This window comes from Rhinichthys klamathensis, unplaced genomic scaffold (assembly GCF_029890125.1).
Source record: "Rhinichthys klamathensis goyatoka isolate OS25496 unplaced genomic scaffold, OSU_Roscu_1.1 h1tg000265l_1, whole genome shotgun sequence".
In the NCBI taxonomy this organism is placed as follows: domain Eukaryota; kingdom Metazoa; phylum Chordata; class Actinopteri; order Cypriniformes; family Leuciscidae; genus Rhinichthys; species Rhinichthys klamathensis.
The window spans coordinates 840771-857997 of NW_026606786.1; the positions used below are offsets into that span (position 1 = coordinate 840771).

Here is a 17227-nt window from a genome sequence, read left to right on the forward strand (position 1 = left end):
GTACTTTAGATTGTAATTCAACTCCACTTAATCTCAGAGTAAATTTATGTCGTTACATTCCACCACTGGTTATTTGGAAAATGAAACTAACAAAATGTATTGTCACATTAACAAATTGTTGCTAGCTGTGTCTCGGGAGTTGTTCATGGGACGGTCTGGTTTTGTCGCCTAGCAACTAGTGACAGCCATTGTGACGAGCGGCAGTAACATTTGTACTGGAACTGGACTTTATATAAAACTTTTTATATATATATAAATATAGTTATAAATAAAATCTAAATAATATAAACTAGCCTATGTAAAATCACACACTGGTAACATATAAGTCAACATTTGAACCTTTATTGTATTATATATATTTTTTTCTTTTATTTTTATCATTTAGGGCTCGGCGATAAAACGATAACGATAATTATCGCGATATAATTTTTCTCGATAAAACGATATCAAGAGTTCGATAAAATGTTCGATAATGTTTATGCGCCAAAAGCGGAACGAAACTCATTTGAACCGCGCGAGCGCCTCACGGACTGTTTATCCGCTCGGCTCAAAGTCCAAACGGCACAACGGCAGCGCAGCGCGAGCTCACTAGAGCAGACGCGTTTACTCTGATCGCCTCGCTCACGAGATCCAGTGAGAAGCGCTTGAATTCAGCGAAGAACACAAATGTCTCAGTGATTTAAACCAGTTTAAAGGCACCCCTGGGGTCGGCTATCGCGCCGGCGCGATTGTCTCGCTTTTTTTCTTATCAGTGTAAAAGAGACTCAAAATACTCGGTTAATTTTGATCTTACATATAAGTGTTGTACATCATTAGATCCTGTTAAGTTTCTATTTTTTTTGTGGATACTCACAATAAAAACAAAGTGTTGTGCTTTTCACCAAATAAAGAAAAACAAACATGATGCGAGTTCTGCGTTCTCTCTGTCAGTGAAGTCCATTCTGAAACGCGTCCTAAGATTAACTGTAACTCCGCGATTACTTGTCACACAGGCACGAGAGGTTTTTCTTTATGAAGCTTAAATTCTCTTCTTTTAAATGAAGTAATTTATATAAAAAACAAATATTCTCAGTTTATGCAATCTGTATGAAAAGAGAGTGCTGTCAGTATTTTTTTCCCCAGCTCATTACACTTCATTACGCGTTAATCTGACACGCCCACGGAGGACGCGCGCTATTCAAACGCAAATGTCGAGGCAAGCCATGACAATGCCCACATCAGCCGTTCCACCGCGGCGGTAAAATGTGTGGTGTATTTGCTGCCTTTTACCGCTAAGAGGCGCTACAATCATAGACTCTGAAAAGTGTTTGTTTATTCCGGTTTATTCTCTCTAATGCGTAATCTGCTGCCGCACCGCGCTGATTCAGAGCGATTGAAAGCTGGTAGCAGAAGTTAAAATAAAGCAGAAGTTAAAATAATTCAAAATCACAATACTGAAATTAGGCTACTGAAATGTAATTGAATAATGAAAACATTTCAACATAAAACATTGCAATAAAAACATTTAGGCTACATGAATGAGGCTTTACAACTTTATCAGCGTACAGACGGTAGCTCAGTGATCAACGCAACGACACGAGCTTCGAGGAGCTTCATGCGATCCGAGATCGAATCTCAATGTAGCATAGGCCTACATGTTGTTAACCGATGTTGTCCTACGTTTATATTTTCCCACCTTGATGCTTAAATAGGTAACTGTTTATATCTGTTTACTTATTTAAAGTCAAGAGTTTTGTTTGATTATCATTACAACATAAATTTGCTACATTCCTGTAGAACCGCAGCCGCTGCACAAACGACAAAAACTGATGAAGGAAGATTGTCAGCCGATTGCATCAGAAAATGAAAAAGAAGAAGCTCGTCTTTAGTCTGCTAAATTATTGTCTAATGTAAAAGAACACAAAAATTACTTATGTTTGAAACCAAGTTCGAACATTTCAAGGTTTAAATAAAGTGTCGGGACAGTTTTTTTTTTTTTAAAACAGGGTTGCATCGGTTTAGAGTTTACTTCTTTTGCGATGCAAAATAAGAAACACTAGGCTAATCTTATTCTTGCGACATTTTAAATTCGTATTGCCAAAGAAATTACAGCTAAATTAAACAATTAAAACAGTACAAAACGAAAATTGTCCAAAGAAACATATTTAAATTAAAAACATGCGTTTCTCTTTGCCTCTCTCGCGCTGGATCTCTTTTTAACAAGTTTATAGTCTCCCTCGCTCTGATAATACTACTGTATATGTCGCTGCGTGTCAGCCATACAAATCACGAAAAAATTATTTAGCCTTTAATTGTTGCTTCAAAGACACAGCATGCCTTGTTGAATTCACCGTACAATAACTTCAATTGAAATTTTGTGTGAAAAAAAACTTTAAATAGGCTACAATAAATAAACTACAATATTTATAATATACTAAAACTACTATTATAAATTTGTATAAAATATGGGGCCTACATTTGGACACAGATTTATCCTTACAATAATTTTGCCTGCTCATCAGGCTGGCTATCCGACACTCTCCATATGAAAGGGGAACATTAACACCTTTGTTCAGCAACTGTCCCTCCAACCCCCCACAGGCTATCGGAGTCTGAGGCTGACTTAACACAAAGAGAAGTCGCAATTCACACTTAAATCGCTATTCTAGACAGTGTTGATAATGAAGGAATTAAATGGAATTACATGTAGCCTAGTGATATTTCTGTCATAAAAGTTTATTACTAAATATTTCATTATTTCAATAATTGATGAAATAAAACTGGTTTGGGGCAGCTTTTTCCAAGCAAAACTAAATATAATCTGAAAAAACGCTTGTTAAATTGTTGTCATGAACAAAATGTTCAACTCAATATTAAATTCTACAGGGATCTTTGGATCCTTACAACCAGGCATGCAATTTGTGAATTAAGTTTTTATTTGATTTTGTATTATTCAAATAAATATCGAAACACGGTGCTTCGTGGTAATGCTGCTAAATTAAATAACATTTATAGAACAATTATGAACTTAAATGAAACAATATCGCAACATTTCGACAAATACATTATTTGATCTGTTTTTACATTTTAATTCAGGGCGATTTAGCCTACATTTAATTAGAGCGAGATTTTCACCCTTGTCTTGTCATTTTCTCATTGGGAAGCGCTTACATTGTATGTTTGAGTAGATCCTCTGTTCCTCTAGTTTTCATATGGATTAGCCTATAATCAGATAACATTTATTAGCCTAAATATTTAGACATTTAAAGGCTTTAGACATAGCCGATTTCTTATCGTGACTGAGCTGAAGTGGCTTTCGGTTCATTTTTGTGACGCGCAGTTCCCGGAGACAGAGACGACAGATATACTGTTTTTGTCGTTAGCCTAATATGAATACAAGTTTACAGTTTTGAACGATGTAAGCTACTCTACTCTTATCTGTATGACCAAAAAATTACGGAGTCGCCTACTAAGTTATTTTAGCTGTAATAATGAGAAAAATAAATTAATCTAAATGAACGCGCCGCCGTGTTTGTCGAACACTAACTCACCATGCCAGAATAAAACCCGACTTTAGAAAAATGCATAGGGCCACTCGGCGTGGTGTGCCAAAACACTTAATTATAAACTTCAATATTTCATTCAAAATAATCTCAACACGCTTTGTGAAATTTGAAAAGCCGTGCATGCATTAAGGCCACTGGAACTAATGAACAACTGAAACGCTGGTTTTGATTTTATTGTTTGTCGTTTAAACGTGCCTGTTGCATATCTCTATTTTATATATTTGATATTGGTGAAGTAGCCTATAGCATTGATTAGCTGTGGAGGGAGGGGTGTGGGGATTAAAATAATTCAGCAGAAGTATGGATGTTTAGACCAGAAGGAAATCCCAGTCCCCCCTGGCAAATCACACTTTACTTAAAACCATGTTTTTAAAAACTCTAGGTTGTAGGGAACAGACCTCTCTGCCATGCGCGCGCACAGTTTGGAGCACAATATCTGTCTCGCATGCACGCTCGCTCTAGATAGATTACGGGATATTTTAACTAATTTGCGGTATAATAACTAGTCGATCACGAGTGGCTCAACAGGTATCTATAGATAAACTATAACCTTCAGGAATTTGACCGACCGGGTTGACACTTCAGCGTGAGAAATCGGGGGTGTGGCATGAGAGCCTGGAATAAAAAAAATAATATATATATAGCCTATATATATAGGCTATATATAATTTATTTTTTTACAGAACTGCTTTTGAAATTACGATTGGTAGCCTATTATTATACAGATGCAAAGTCGTTCTGTTGGATACTATTTTGTTTTTTTTGTATTTTTACTTAGTGTGAAATGGAAATGCATGATAATTGTATTTTATAAATATAAGCAAAAAAAAAAAAAAAACTGTATGGTGTAACAGAGTTTTAGAGCTAGACAAATCTCTTTGCAATAATAAATATAAAATTTACAGCAGACCATGTTTGTGCGAGATTTGAACCCGTGTCATCTTGATGATGAACCGTAAGTTCTACCGCTCAGCTATGAATTTTCTCACTGAGAAATACCCAAACGTCTGTTTCTGACATGAGCGAGAAAACGTTTTGTCTTTAGCCTGTGAGAGTGTAGGCCTACTTTAGCCTTTTAAAGTTTTAAAAGATTATATCTTATCTGTATGACCAACAATTTGTTGTAGGCTTATTTGGAAATTACCATAACTTGTAGTATTTCATCCTTAGGTTACTGTTAATAGACATTAGCCCCACTTACGTTTTGCTAAATGTCCCTTTGCGCCACCTGGCGGTCATTTCGCGAACGACTTTGCAATGCGACTGGTTTATTTTTACCGCGGTGGATGGCTAAAAATGGTATGTGGATGGCTAAAAGGTGTGACTATAAATGTGCTTTTGGCTTTCATTTAAATTTTGATTGTTTGTATATATATATATATATATATATATATATATATGTGTGTGTGTGTGTATAAACATTTATTTATTTATATACACTACCGTTCAAAAGTTTGGGGTCGGTACGATTTTAAATACTTTTAAAAGAATTCTCTTCTGCTAACCATGGCTGCGCTTATTTGATTAAAAATACAACAAAAATCAGTTATAGTATTAAATATTATCTCCAGTGTAAATCAGCTGTTTTCTGTGTGAATATATAGTAAAGTGTAATTTATTCCTGTGATCAAAGCTGAATTTTCAGCATCACCAGTGTCAGTGTCTTCAGTGTCAAATGATCCTTCACAAATCAGTATAATATGAGGATTTGATGCTCAAGAAACATTTATTATTATTATCAATGTTGAAACAGTTGTTGGTCTGTCAGTTGTACAGTTTTTTTGTTTGTTTTAGGATTCTTTGATGAATAGGAAGTTCAAAAGACTTTTGTAACATTATAAATGTCTTTACTGTCACTTTCGATCAAATTAATTATTCCTTGATAAATAAAAGTATTGTTTTCTTTCCTCCAAAAAATTAAAATAAAATTCTCACTGACCCCAAACTTTTGAACGGTAGTGTATATATATTGTCCTTGCATTCTTTCTTGTGTGACACCCCTGATTGAAAGGCTCATTAGTATGCAGACTGCTCAGGTGAGAACTGCCTAATTATTCATGAGGGGGTTGGGCCGTTCCGCCCATCCGCATATTGCCTTTGCAAACAAAAAAATGTTTTTCACAATTTAAAAAAATCTATTGTTTTATGTGAATGATAAGGCAGAATGATTTTCAGATCAATTTGAAGCAAAAACTCTAGGCGATAACATCCTCTAGTCAAAAGTCTTGTGGACAAATATTTAGTATGTTATTTGTGGCCTTATATTAGAAACTTTATTTTTTAGTTTTTTCAATAACCATGCATAAACAATATTCTCTCAAAAATACAAACATGTACATACATGTTGCTCACATATTATGGTAGCCCTGTGTGTGCTATATAGAGTGTAATTTCACCTGTGCCATTAATATGTTTATAAGCAACTGAAAAAAGCACAAATGTCAGAGCATGCCAAAACATCTCAAGGACCCCGAAAACACCTCAGACCCCAGAGGGTTAAAGGCAGATGAAACAGAGCTGACGAACAGGAGAAACACTGTCAATCTGAATTGATACTGAATCCATTTACCATGGATTTACTGTAAGGTTAGCCTAGTAATATTAACTGCACCATGAAATGTGGGATATACATTGAATTGTATTATATTATTAATGTAGACAATGTATTAAATGACTAATGGAATATAATTACAGTATTTAATAATGTATTTAGGCTACTGTTTTTCATACAAATACCATAGAAACCATAGTTACATTTTGCCATGATAGTGAGGTGCTATAGGCTATGCCTGGCTTTATCTGTGGTTATCATGATCTAAATGCATGATACTGGATAAGCTATGGTTAAAACTCAAACAGTCAGAATATTACATTTTACCAAATAAAAATGTGGTTGTCAATTTTTTTTAACAGATGTTACTGTTTTTGTTAATGAACATAAATTTAACATAGTTGTATTAGCTTGAGTTAGGATGCAGATTTACTGTCAACTCACTGTCAAATATGCGTTTCGAGATAAAACATGTAATATTAATATTGCAGCCTGCACTGCAAACTGTGCTGAAGATATGTGCCATCAAAGTCAGGCAACACAAACCTGTTTCAAGACTTAATATCCCCATTAGCACATGCAGAAACTAAGAAATATATGTTTGGCACGTGTTTGTCATGATATGTTCTGACAATAAAGAGTAGTTTAAAACCACAATTAACGCACTGGTTTCTACAACTTTCACTTTGGAGCAAAAATCTGCCATTAAACTTGAAAGAAATAAAGATTTGACATTTATCGTGATAATTATCGATATCGACTGATATAAAAAAATTATCGTGATAATTTTTTTGGCCATATCGCCCAGCCCTACATTAGATACATAAGATTGCTTGATTAAATTGAAACCCAATACTTACATTTAAAAGTGTAATCTGGCAATTTGTCTCCGGCGCGCAATGCATTCTGGGGTAGGCAAGGCTGCGAAGGATCCTTCTGATGTATCCTGCATTCACAGGAAAAGGATGCATTTGCAGGCCACATTTTGAAGGAGCCTTCGAAGGACCTTCGAATTGGGACAGCCTTCGTTGCGCCGCGATGACGCAATCGGCTATACTTTCCCCTTTAAACGCGTCGGCCGTGCACTTCGAAGGACGCGGCCTTCTAAAAGGATGCCGCCCCTGAATTGGGACACAGTTTACCTGGTTTATTCAATCATTCTCTGAAAAGTCTTGTCTAGTGTTATGCTACAATTCTAAACATTCTATCTTTGGTTTCCCATATTTATGGTTTGAGTCTTGTGCCTGGTTTCTTGGATTTTCCCTGTTTGCCCTGTGTTTTCTGCCCTTTGATTGTTTGGATTGTTTGTCCTGTGGTTCTGACCCTTGACTGTATTTTGGATTATGATTCTGGATTACCCTCAAATAGAACTGCATTTTGTTCCTCTACCCATGTGTCAGAGCAGAACGTAACACAAACACACTAACTATTATCTTACCCAGAAAGCTGCAGCAAAACTCTAAATCCACAATGGTGTATGAGGCAGAAAAACAAGAAATGTTGACTGTTAAGGTCAAAGTAAATGAGAAGCGTTGCAAGAAAAATAATATACCACCACCAGAGATATTTCCTATCTGGATGGGAATAGATTTATAAGAGGATGCCTGAGCTAGCTGAAAAAAAATATTTGTCAAATATTTAGCAAGGTGGTCTGAGGAAAAACACAATTTCATTCTGCTGGATTACATAAATGAGTTGTTGATATGGCAGTGTTTGTGCTCAGCTTTTTCTCTAATAATTTGCATAACCAAAAATGAATGCTTGTATTTGTTACCTTTTTATCTTGAATGGCTTTGATTCTCTGATGGCTTGGGCCGAATATCTTTTAACCACTACACTCTAACTGCTAGTCTGCTACAAGCACGTGAAAAAAAAAAAAAGACACAGACAAATGGTGTAATAAAATCAGGCCCTGCCAACAACTTTTTCTTTCACTCAGAAATGTCACAATATTGAAGTAATGTCGGTCACAACTTCAGTTTCACAAAAACTTCAATGTTGCTTAAAATTAATGCCATCATGTTCTGTTATTCTAAAAGCATTTGAAAGCATTTGTTTGGCTGGAAAGTTTTTTTTTTTGACAATACATTTCATTGCCTCAGCTGTGACAGCTTGCTCACCAGCAGTCACCCAAATAGTGGAGGTCAGGGCATTGGAGGTCAAAGTTCACCCAAACGCTTTTCACAGTTGAAGATATTACAGGATGCTTGTGAGGAGTCATAGAGACGGAAGCACATACGTACACAAACGTTTATTTCCCATGGCTGATTTTAAGATTTTTTACAACCCTTTGGTCCTTTTCACAATGTAAGTGAATATTTTCAGAGAATACATGGCATGAACAACTTTATATCTGATCAGCAAATTCCTACGGGCCTAGTTGCACTGGGATGAAATTGTTTGATGTCAAAGCGGAAAAACCCCCCGCCTACCAATAACATAAACTATTGGAGCTGACAGCTGTTGATAGAGTTGGTCTCTAAACAGTCATAATGATTACAAAAAAGGAGCAACAACTGATAGATAAAGCAATTGTTGACAATGTTCACCTCATATTTACTGTATATTGTACCCAACTAGCACAGGTTTTATTTTAAGTTGAATTTCAGTCAGGGTCAATGAAAGGGGTCCCTGTATCCGTGTTCATTCGTTTTTCGATTTAAAATTGAAAGTAGAAAATGAGAACTGCTCATTTATTAGTTTTTCGGGTTTTTTTTCCAAAAATAAATTAAAAGTTTAATTTTTAATCGTTGGGCTCCCTCGGATTGCCCACTCCACCTGGGTCAGACATCGCCACACATTCACTGCGGACTTGCGGGCTGTCTGCTGCTCTCTGATAATGGAACAGTTACTCTGTTATGTGTGTCTTTAGTTTCATTTTCATGGACTTCTAGTTTGAATTTCATTAGTTTCCCGTTTCCTTTGTTCTAGTTTCCCACCACTATCTGTTGGCATGGTGATTAATTTAACGAGCACAGCTGTCTGCATTCAGGTCATTATCATTGTGTATTAAAGTCCCCCTGTGGGTTGCACGGTGGCTCAGTGGGTAGAACTGTTGCCTCACAGCAAGAAGGTCCCCGGTTTGAGCCCAGACTGAGCCAGGAGGCATTTCTGTGTGGAGTTTGCATGTTCTTTCCGTGTCAGCGTTTGTTTCCTCCGGGTGCTCCGGTTTTCCCCAAAGACATGCAGGTTAGGTGGATTGGATATGCCAAATTGTCATAGAGTATGTGAGTGTGAATGTGTCCCAGTGCTGGGTTGTGACAGGAAGGGCATCCGACGTAAAATCTGTGACAAATCGTGTGTGTGAAGCGGACCCTGCAAATGAGCGGGAATAACGCTAAAATAGAGAGTGAGATTTAAAGTCCCCCTGTGGTGAAAATCAAGTTTTTAATGTTGATTATATGTCTATGTGGTGTGTTTAATATTTAAGATAAATCATGTGCAAATTCATGTCAACACCATTGCCGAGTATTTTCTCTTTAAAACTGCAGTGAACCAAAGACAGTCTCAAAAACGCGGTTTGAAATAGCTGAGATGTTTCTGACGTCACAAACTACTTTATAACCAATCACGTCGATGTGTGATCGTCAACGTGTGGATCTCTGAGCTGGTGTGAGAGAGTGGAGATGGGGCTAATTTGCATATTCATAGAACCGCATATACTAAATGAGGCAAAGGTGTAGAATTATATTCAAGCTATTTTAAGGCATTAATAAAAAAATGTAATGATTTTTTTTTTTTATATGTCATTTTGGTGATCAAAGATGAGTTTTAAGGGATACAATTATTGACAACAGGGGGACTTTAAGTACCTCAGTTTGTTTCCTCCTTTGTCCGGTATTGTTTGTGTCTACGTGCTGTTTAGTTTGCCATTACCTTTGAATCTACCTGTGTTTGCTTTATATTAAAGACTTTTGCTTCTTGATCCTTCTTCGTCTTCATTGGAACTAAACCGTGACAATTACATTACGTCAGGGGTTTCCAAACTAGGTTTTGGGAAGGAACTGCAGGTTACTAAATTGATGAAAAGCTAATAATTAAATAAATCTTAATTTTTTTTTAAACTAACATAATTTTAAAAATAAAATTTTCAAAATGAAACACCAATGGAGACAAAAAGTATTTAATTTGTTTATGCTGCATGGCCTGTGTGCAATTCCACAAAACTGGATTTTTTTAAACATAAATGAGAAATCTTAGAAAATAAATAATTTGTACACATTTGTAATGTGTCGGTTTGTGCACTCTACAGATAATCGACGAGGAAGACACACAGTTTATGACAAACTGCCCTCCAGCAGTGACAGAAAGCTCCCCTCGCAGGAGGACCAGGATACAGGTGTTCTGGACAGCGCCACCATCAGGCAGTGGCTGTGTACTGCTAAAGTAAGTGAGACAACTATCCTCACCTCATAACCATGTGTTAAATTAAGGGGAACCCTGGGATTCTAAGGTGATCATGGTAATAGGACAAACTACTTCTCTCAAAACAATTTCCAAATTGTTGGTCACTTGGTACTCTAGATGTAATAAGATATGTATAAAGTACTAGTAACACAGATAGAGCTGAAATAGGTTATCTCAGTCTGACATCATTATGATGAATTTTGCACTAGTCAGTAAGGAAGATTATACAGACACTTAATATGTATTGATCTGTAAGAAAACATACTCCAAATAGGACAAAGAGTTGCTGACAAAGAGCTTTACATCCCTTGAAACTGCTACAGCAGCGGGGAAGATGCATTGGCATTAATTTGCGTTATTTATTCATTTGCGTGCATGCTTTTGTCTCATTTACAGACTGTTTCATGCAGTTTTGCTTGCAGACTGTTTCAAAGTAAAATCTTAGCAACACTGTAAAATCTAATTAGTAAACCTTACTTAAAAAAACCTTACTTTACTTCAAAATCAATCCAGTTGACTTGTTAAAACCATGCAAACCGATTGCCTTAAAAAGAACAAGTGAGCGTTACTCCAATAACTTAAGTGCTATCAATCATCTATTATAAATCATTGAGAATAGGTTCACAATTTTCCAAAGATAACATTTACAACTGGACAAATACATTTAAGGCAATGATACAGTTCAAAGGTACATTTATTGTATTTGTTTCTTTTTCTAACTTCGCTCGGTGTTTCACTATGGGAATCGCTTTGGGCGTGACCAACTACGGAAGCTCCTATGCCACCACGTCTGTCTTTTGACAGACAGGTCGACCTGAGATCAGGCTCCGCCCCCACCTATATTACTCAGGTTGACCCCTACGAAGTCATTCTCGCTTTCTTCCCGTTCTTCCGGCCAGGCGGTCGTAGATCTCTTCGCCTCGCAGGAAAACGCTCAATGTCCTCTTTATTTCTCTGTGGCGGACGGAAATGCACCATTGGGTGTGGATGCTTTAGCCCACCCATGGCCAAATGTCCCGCTGTATGCATTTCCCCCTCTGAGTCTGATTTCACCCACTCTGGCCAGGGTGAGGGAAATGGGATTGTCACTGATACTGATAGCTCCACGGTGGCCATCCAGACATTGGGTGGCCGAGATAGTTCAACTACTGTCGGGTCAGCCATGGCCCCTCCCTCCCCGGAGGGACCTCCTGTCACAAGCGGGGGGGGGGGGGGGGGGGGAATCTATCATCCTCACCCAGACAGGATAGCTCTCTGGGCCTGGCCCGTGAGAGGTGGAATTTAAGTGCAGCAGGTCTGCCCCCATCAGTCGTACACACTATTCAAAGTGCAAGAGCCTCTTCCACTCGCTCACTGTATAGTAATAAATGGCGAGTCTTTGAAGGATGGTGTGGAAGGAGTCATATTGTCCCTTTTCAATGTTCAGTGAGGGACATATTATGTTTCCTCCAGGATCTGTTAGAAAAGGGGAAAGCTTTTTCTACGATAAAGGTGTACTTAGCGGCTATATCTGCTTGTCATGTGGGTTTTGGTGACAAGACAGCAGGTCAGCACCCTTTAATAAGTCGCTTTATGAAGGGGGCACGACGTAAGAGGCCAGTGGCCAGGCGGATGGTCCCATTGTGGGATTTGTCTACGGTTTTAGAGGCCCTTTCTCAACACCCTTTTGAGCCGTTGGAAGCTATAGGGTTTAAGTTTCTCGATCTTAAGACAGCACTACTGTTAGCGCTGGTCTCAGCTAAGAGGGTGAGTGACTTACAGGCTCTGTCGGTCAGCCCGTCTTGTCTGCAGTTTTCTCCAGGGTTTACAAGGGTTTCCTTTCGCCCTAACCCTGCTTTCGTACCTAAAGTAGTGGATTCATCGTATAGATGTCAAACTACAGATCTTGCAGCTTTTCACCCTCCTCCGTTCTCTTCTCCGGAGGATAGGAGGTTGAATGCCTTGTGTCCTGTACGGGCGCTTCGTGTGTACGTAGAAAGGACAGCAGGTTTCAGGAAAAATGACCAGCTGTTTGTGTCATGGGCTACTCCTCACAAAGGGAAGCCATTGTCACGTCAGCGACTGTCCCATTGGATTGTAGTGGCTATTTCTTTAGCATATGAATGCAGAGGTTCCCAACCTCCCGAGGGCTTAAGGGCCCACTCCACTAGGGGCATGGCTACATCATGGGCCTTACTTAGGGGCGTTTCGGTCCAGGAGATCTGTGCTGCAGCAAGCTGGGCCACGCCGCACACTTTTGTGCGATTTTATAGACTGAATGTGTCTGAGCCATCCTTAGCTAATGCAGTGTTAGGAGCCAGCACGTCAGGTCCCATATGATGACGTATAGCGTACGTTGCAATCCGGGAGTGGTCTATATCTCCCATAGTGAAACATCGAGCGAAGTTAGAAAAAGAACGATGGGTTACTTAACGTAATCCCGGGTTCTTTGATAACAGAGTGAGGTGTTTCACCAACACTTCCCTCCTTGCACAGGAACGGGAAGAAATCTCTCTATAATGACTTCGTAGGGGTGGACCTGAGTAATATAGGTGGGGGCGGAGCCTGATCTCAGGTCGACCTGTCTGTCAAAGACAGACGTGGTGGCATAGGAGCTTCCGTAGTTGGTCACGACCAAAGCGATTCCCATAGTGAAACACCTCACTCTGTTATCAAAGAACCCGGGATTACGTTAAGTAACCCATCGTTTCTTAACAACTGACACAGGGGTGGTCCACACAAGTTTGCATTAGGGTATAAAATTAATGCAAATAGTCACTTTAGGTTTTAAAATTTTTTTTAAAGGCACACTGTGGAACTTTTCAACCTTTATAATATATTACCAAAACCCATTGAGATGGTACATCGACTTACAATAGGTTGAATGACACGTCTACCGAAGCCTGAAGGTGTCTGTATCGCTTTTACTAGCACTATGTAACTTCGGGTTTCGGGTAGGAACCCGAGCACAAAAAGAACTACAAAATTTGACCGCTTTACGGCATACGTCACTTCCCCCACCACCCCAACTTCCTCAAATTCTAACGTGAGAGCTCAACTCGCGTTTGATTGCCGGCGTCTGTATGTTGTCGTCATGGCTGAATCAACAGCTACTCGGAAGAAAGCGAAGAAAGCAAAGATTTTGTCAGAGGAGACCAAAAAAAGAAAAAGGGAGAGTTTAAAATAAACATCGGCATAAAAGTGTATATATAATGTAATATTTACTGCGAATTCGTGTAACAAAACTGATACAAGTCACAACATACTGCCGTATACAAATGTAAATGTTTTTTTTTCCTTTCAGCTCATATATGTTTGTATTTGTGTAAAAGGAAAAACAAACTGAAGACTACAAATAACGGAAATATGTAGTGAGTTATATCAGTTTTGTTACACGATTTCCCGACTACTCGATTTCATCTCCAACCCATTGCAGAGATCCTGAAGACGTTAATTGTTTGCTTCAGGTGTACGATCGGCAGGAGCAGGATTGGGCAACCCTTGTCAATGCGACTTACCTAATCAGACATTGTTTTCTGCGTATGCTACTTTTATTCAATTTGTTTTCTTTATAGGATTTATATTATTAATCTTATATTTATATTATTATTTTGGTCAGTAGTGAATCGATTAACTTTCTCCAACATAAAAATCAAATGCCGTCTGCACACACATAAAGACACGGGAGGTTGACCGGTTGACTGTTTGTTGACTTTTGCGACAATGCTGCGGCGCTTGTGGCCTCTAGGGGCACTAGACGTGAAAATTACAGGTCGAGCGCACCCTAGTGGCCAAAAATTCCACAGTGTGCCTTTAAAACAAAAACCGGTAACACTTAACATAACACTTTAAAAGGTTCATTAGTTAACATTAGTTAATGTATTAACTAACATGAACTAACAATGAGCAATACATTTGTTACTGTATTAATTCATCTTTGTTAATGTTAGTTAAAGCTGCAGTCCGTAGCTTTTTTTGGGTTAAAAATTATCCAAAATACATATTTGAGAAATAATGTTTTTAATTCCAGTGGTACTGGTGGATTTCCGCGGGAGATTCGAGCATGTCTTTGCGTCATTACGTCACATCTGTACACATAAAGGTGTTTCGGCTAGTAGGCTATGAGTGTGAGGATGTTGGAGGTTTATAGGCTTTTCTCACAGCACTTGATATAATTAAACTTATCAATTTAATGTTGGTTAGTGAAAGGTTCAAACGACAATCACAAGTGACAACTGAAGATTCACCATTGTAAAATGCAAAAGACTTCGTTCGGACTTCGGAGTAGCTACAGAAAAAAAGAGACTGCAGGGCGATATGGCCAAAAAAAAAAATCACGATAATTTTTTTATATCAGTCGATATCGATAATTATCACGATAAATGTCAAATCTTTATTTCTTTCAAGTTTAAAGGCAGATTTTTGCTCCTAAGTGAAAGTTGTATAAACCAGAGCGTTAATTGTGGTTTTAAACCTTTCACTATGGGGCGGCAGTGGCTCAGTGGTTCATGTGGGTTGTCTACAAACCGAAAGGTTCAATCCGGTTCAATCCCCGGTTCCACCTGACCAAGTGTCGAGGTGTCCATGAGCAAGACACCTAACCCCAGCTGCTCCCGACGAGCTGGATGGCGCCTTGCAAGGCTGCCGTCGCCCGTCGGTGTATGAATGAGTGAGTGAATGGGTGAATGTGAGGCAAATGTAAAGTGCTTTGGTGGCCATTGGGTCTGTGAAAGCGCTATATAAATGCAGTCCATTTACCATAAATGCAGTCCATTTAAACTACTCTTTATTGTCAGAACATATCATGACAAACACTTGCCAAACATATATTTCTTAGTTTCTGCATGTGCTAATGGGGGATATTGTTTCAAGTCTTGAAACAGGTTTGTGTTGCCTGACATTGATGGCACGTATCTTCAGCACAGTTTGCAGTGCAGGCTGCAATATTAATATTACATGTTTTGTCTCGAAACACATATTTGACAGTGAGTTGACAGTAAATCTGCATCCTAACTCAAGCTAATAGTACTATCTTAAATTTATGTTCATTAACAAAAACAGTAACATCTATTAAAAAAAATTAACAACCACATTTTTATTTGGTAAAATGTAATATTCTGACTGTTTGAGTTTTATTAAAATTAACCATTGGTTATCCAGTATCATGCATTTAGATCATGATAACCACAGATAAAACCAGGCATAGCCTATATCACCTCACTATCATGGCAAAATGTAACTTTATGGTTATTGGTTTCTATGGTATTTGTATGAAAAACAGTAGCCTAAATACATTATTAAATACTGTAATATTCCATTAGTCCTTTAATACATTGTCTACATTAATAATATAATACAATTCAATATGTATATCCCACATTTCATGGTGCAGTTAATATTACTAGGCTAACGTTACAGTAAATCCATGCTAAATGGATTCAGTATCAATTCAGATTGACTGTATCGTTGCGCACAGTGTTTCTCCTGTTCGTCAGCTCTGTTTCATCTGCCTTTAAACTGGTTTAAATCACCGAGTCATTTGTGTTCTTCGCTGAATTCAAGCGCTTCTCACTGGATCTCGTGAGCGAGGCCGATCAGAGTAAACGCGTCTGCTCTAGTGAGCTCGCGCTTCGCTGCCGTTTGGACTTTGAGCCGAGCGGATAAACAGTCCGTGAGGCGTGCGCGGTTCAAATGAGTTTTAGTTCCGCTTTTGGCGCATAAACATTATCGAACATTCATCGAACTCTTGATATCGTTTTATCGAGAAATTATATCGCGATCATTATCGTTTTATCGCCCAGCCCTAATGATAAGCGATTTTTAGATTTAATCAGCGCGATTTACTGCAATGTCAGAACCAGAACAAAAGTGGATGTTACTTACTTCTGCAGATGACATTTTCCGGTGAAAATTCTTATGTTTGTCATACTTCCAAAAATAATAATCTGTGATTCTGAATGCCAGTATCCACACCGGCACGGTGACTGACAGCTGCGCACTCTCCTCAAACATTGTGTTCATCCGCGCTGTGTTGTGTCGAGGGTGTCGAAGTACAACTCACGTAAAGTTGATAATTCCGCGAATGACTGCAATTGCAGATTTCGAACAGAGATGGCGACAAAGAGGAAAAACTGCGGACTGCAGCTTTAATAAAAATCCAGCTGTTCATTGTTTGTTCATGTTAGTTCACAGTGCATTAACTAATGTTAACAAATACAACCTTTGATAAACAGTCTTTTCATGTAGTCATGATGTTATATTGTGTCATGTTTATCTAAATAAAACTGATTAAAAAATGTTGACTCCACTTCATTGATATAGGCTTATTTCGAACTTTATTCTTGTTCAAACAGATGCTGTATGAAGCAGTAAAGTATTGAATGAAAATGTGTCTGAAATATGTGTATTTGGCAAATATTGCATTTATTTCACTTCAGCTGTGGTAAAGTATGCAAACACCACGTGAGCGGTCACTACGGGAACCAGAAAGTGTCCGACTTCACGTCTCCGTTTGCAGCTCCTCCCCGTCTGTACGCGGCAACTCTCGCCGATCGGTTACATCCAGCCGCAGCCGATGTCGAACACACCTAACGTCTATCAAATGCGCCTGTACGTAGCTCATAGCCAATCGTTTCAATTATACCAGATGACGTATGTAGAGCGACAGAAATTAGACGAGGAAGAAGACGATGGGTCCGAGATTTGTGTACACGATCGCGTGTATCTAACGGCCGTTTCACACCGC

General features: G+C 38.5%; 1 protein-coding gene across 1 annotated transcript in view; it reads left to right on the plus strand.

The window, feature by feature from the left end:
• Positions 1-17227, plus strand: part of spon1a (spondin 1a) — a 140649-nt gene that overhangs the window by 61291 nt on the left and 62131 nt on the right. The window contains exon 3 of the mRNA XM_056267889.1: positions 10349-10482. Within this exon, the coding sequence (XP_056123864.1) occupies positions 10349-10482 (134 nt within the window). The remainder of the gene's footprint in view (positions 1-10348; positions 10483-17227) is intronic.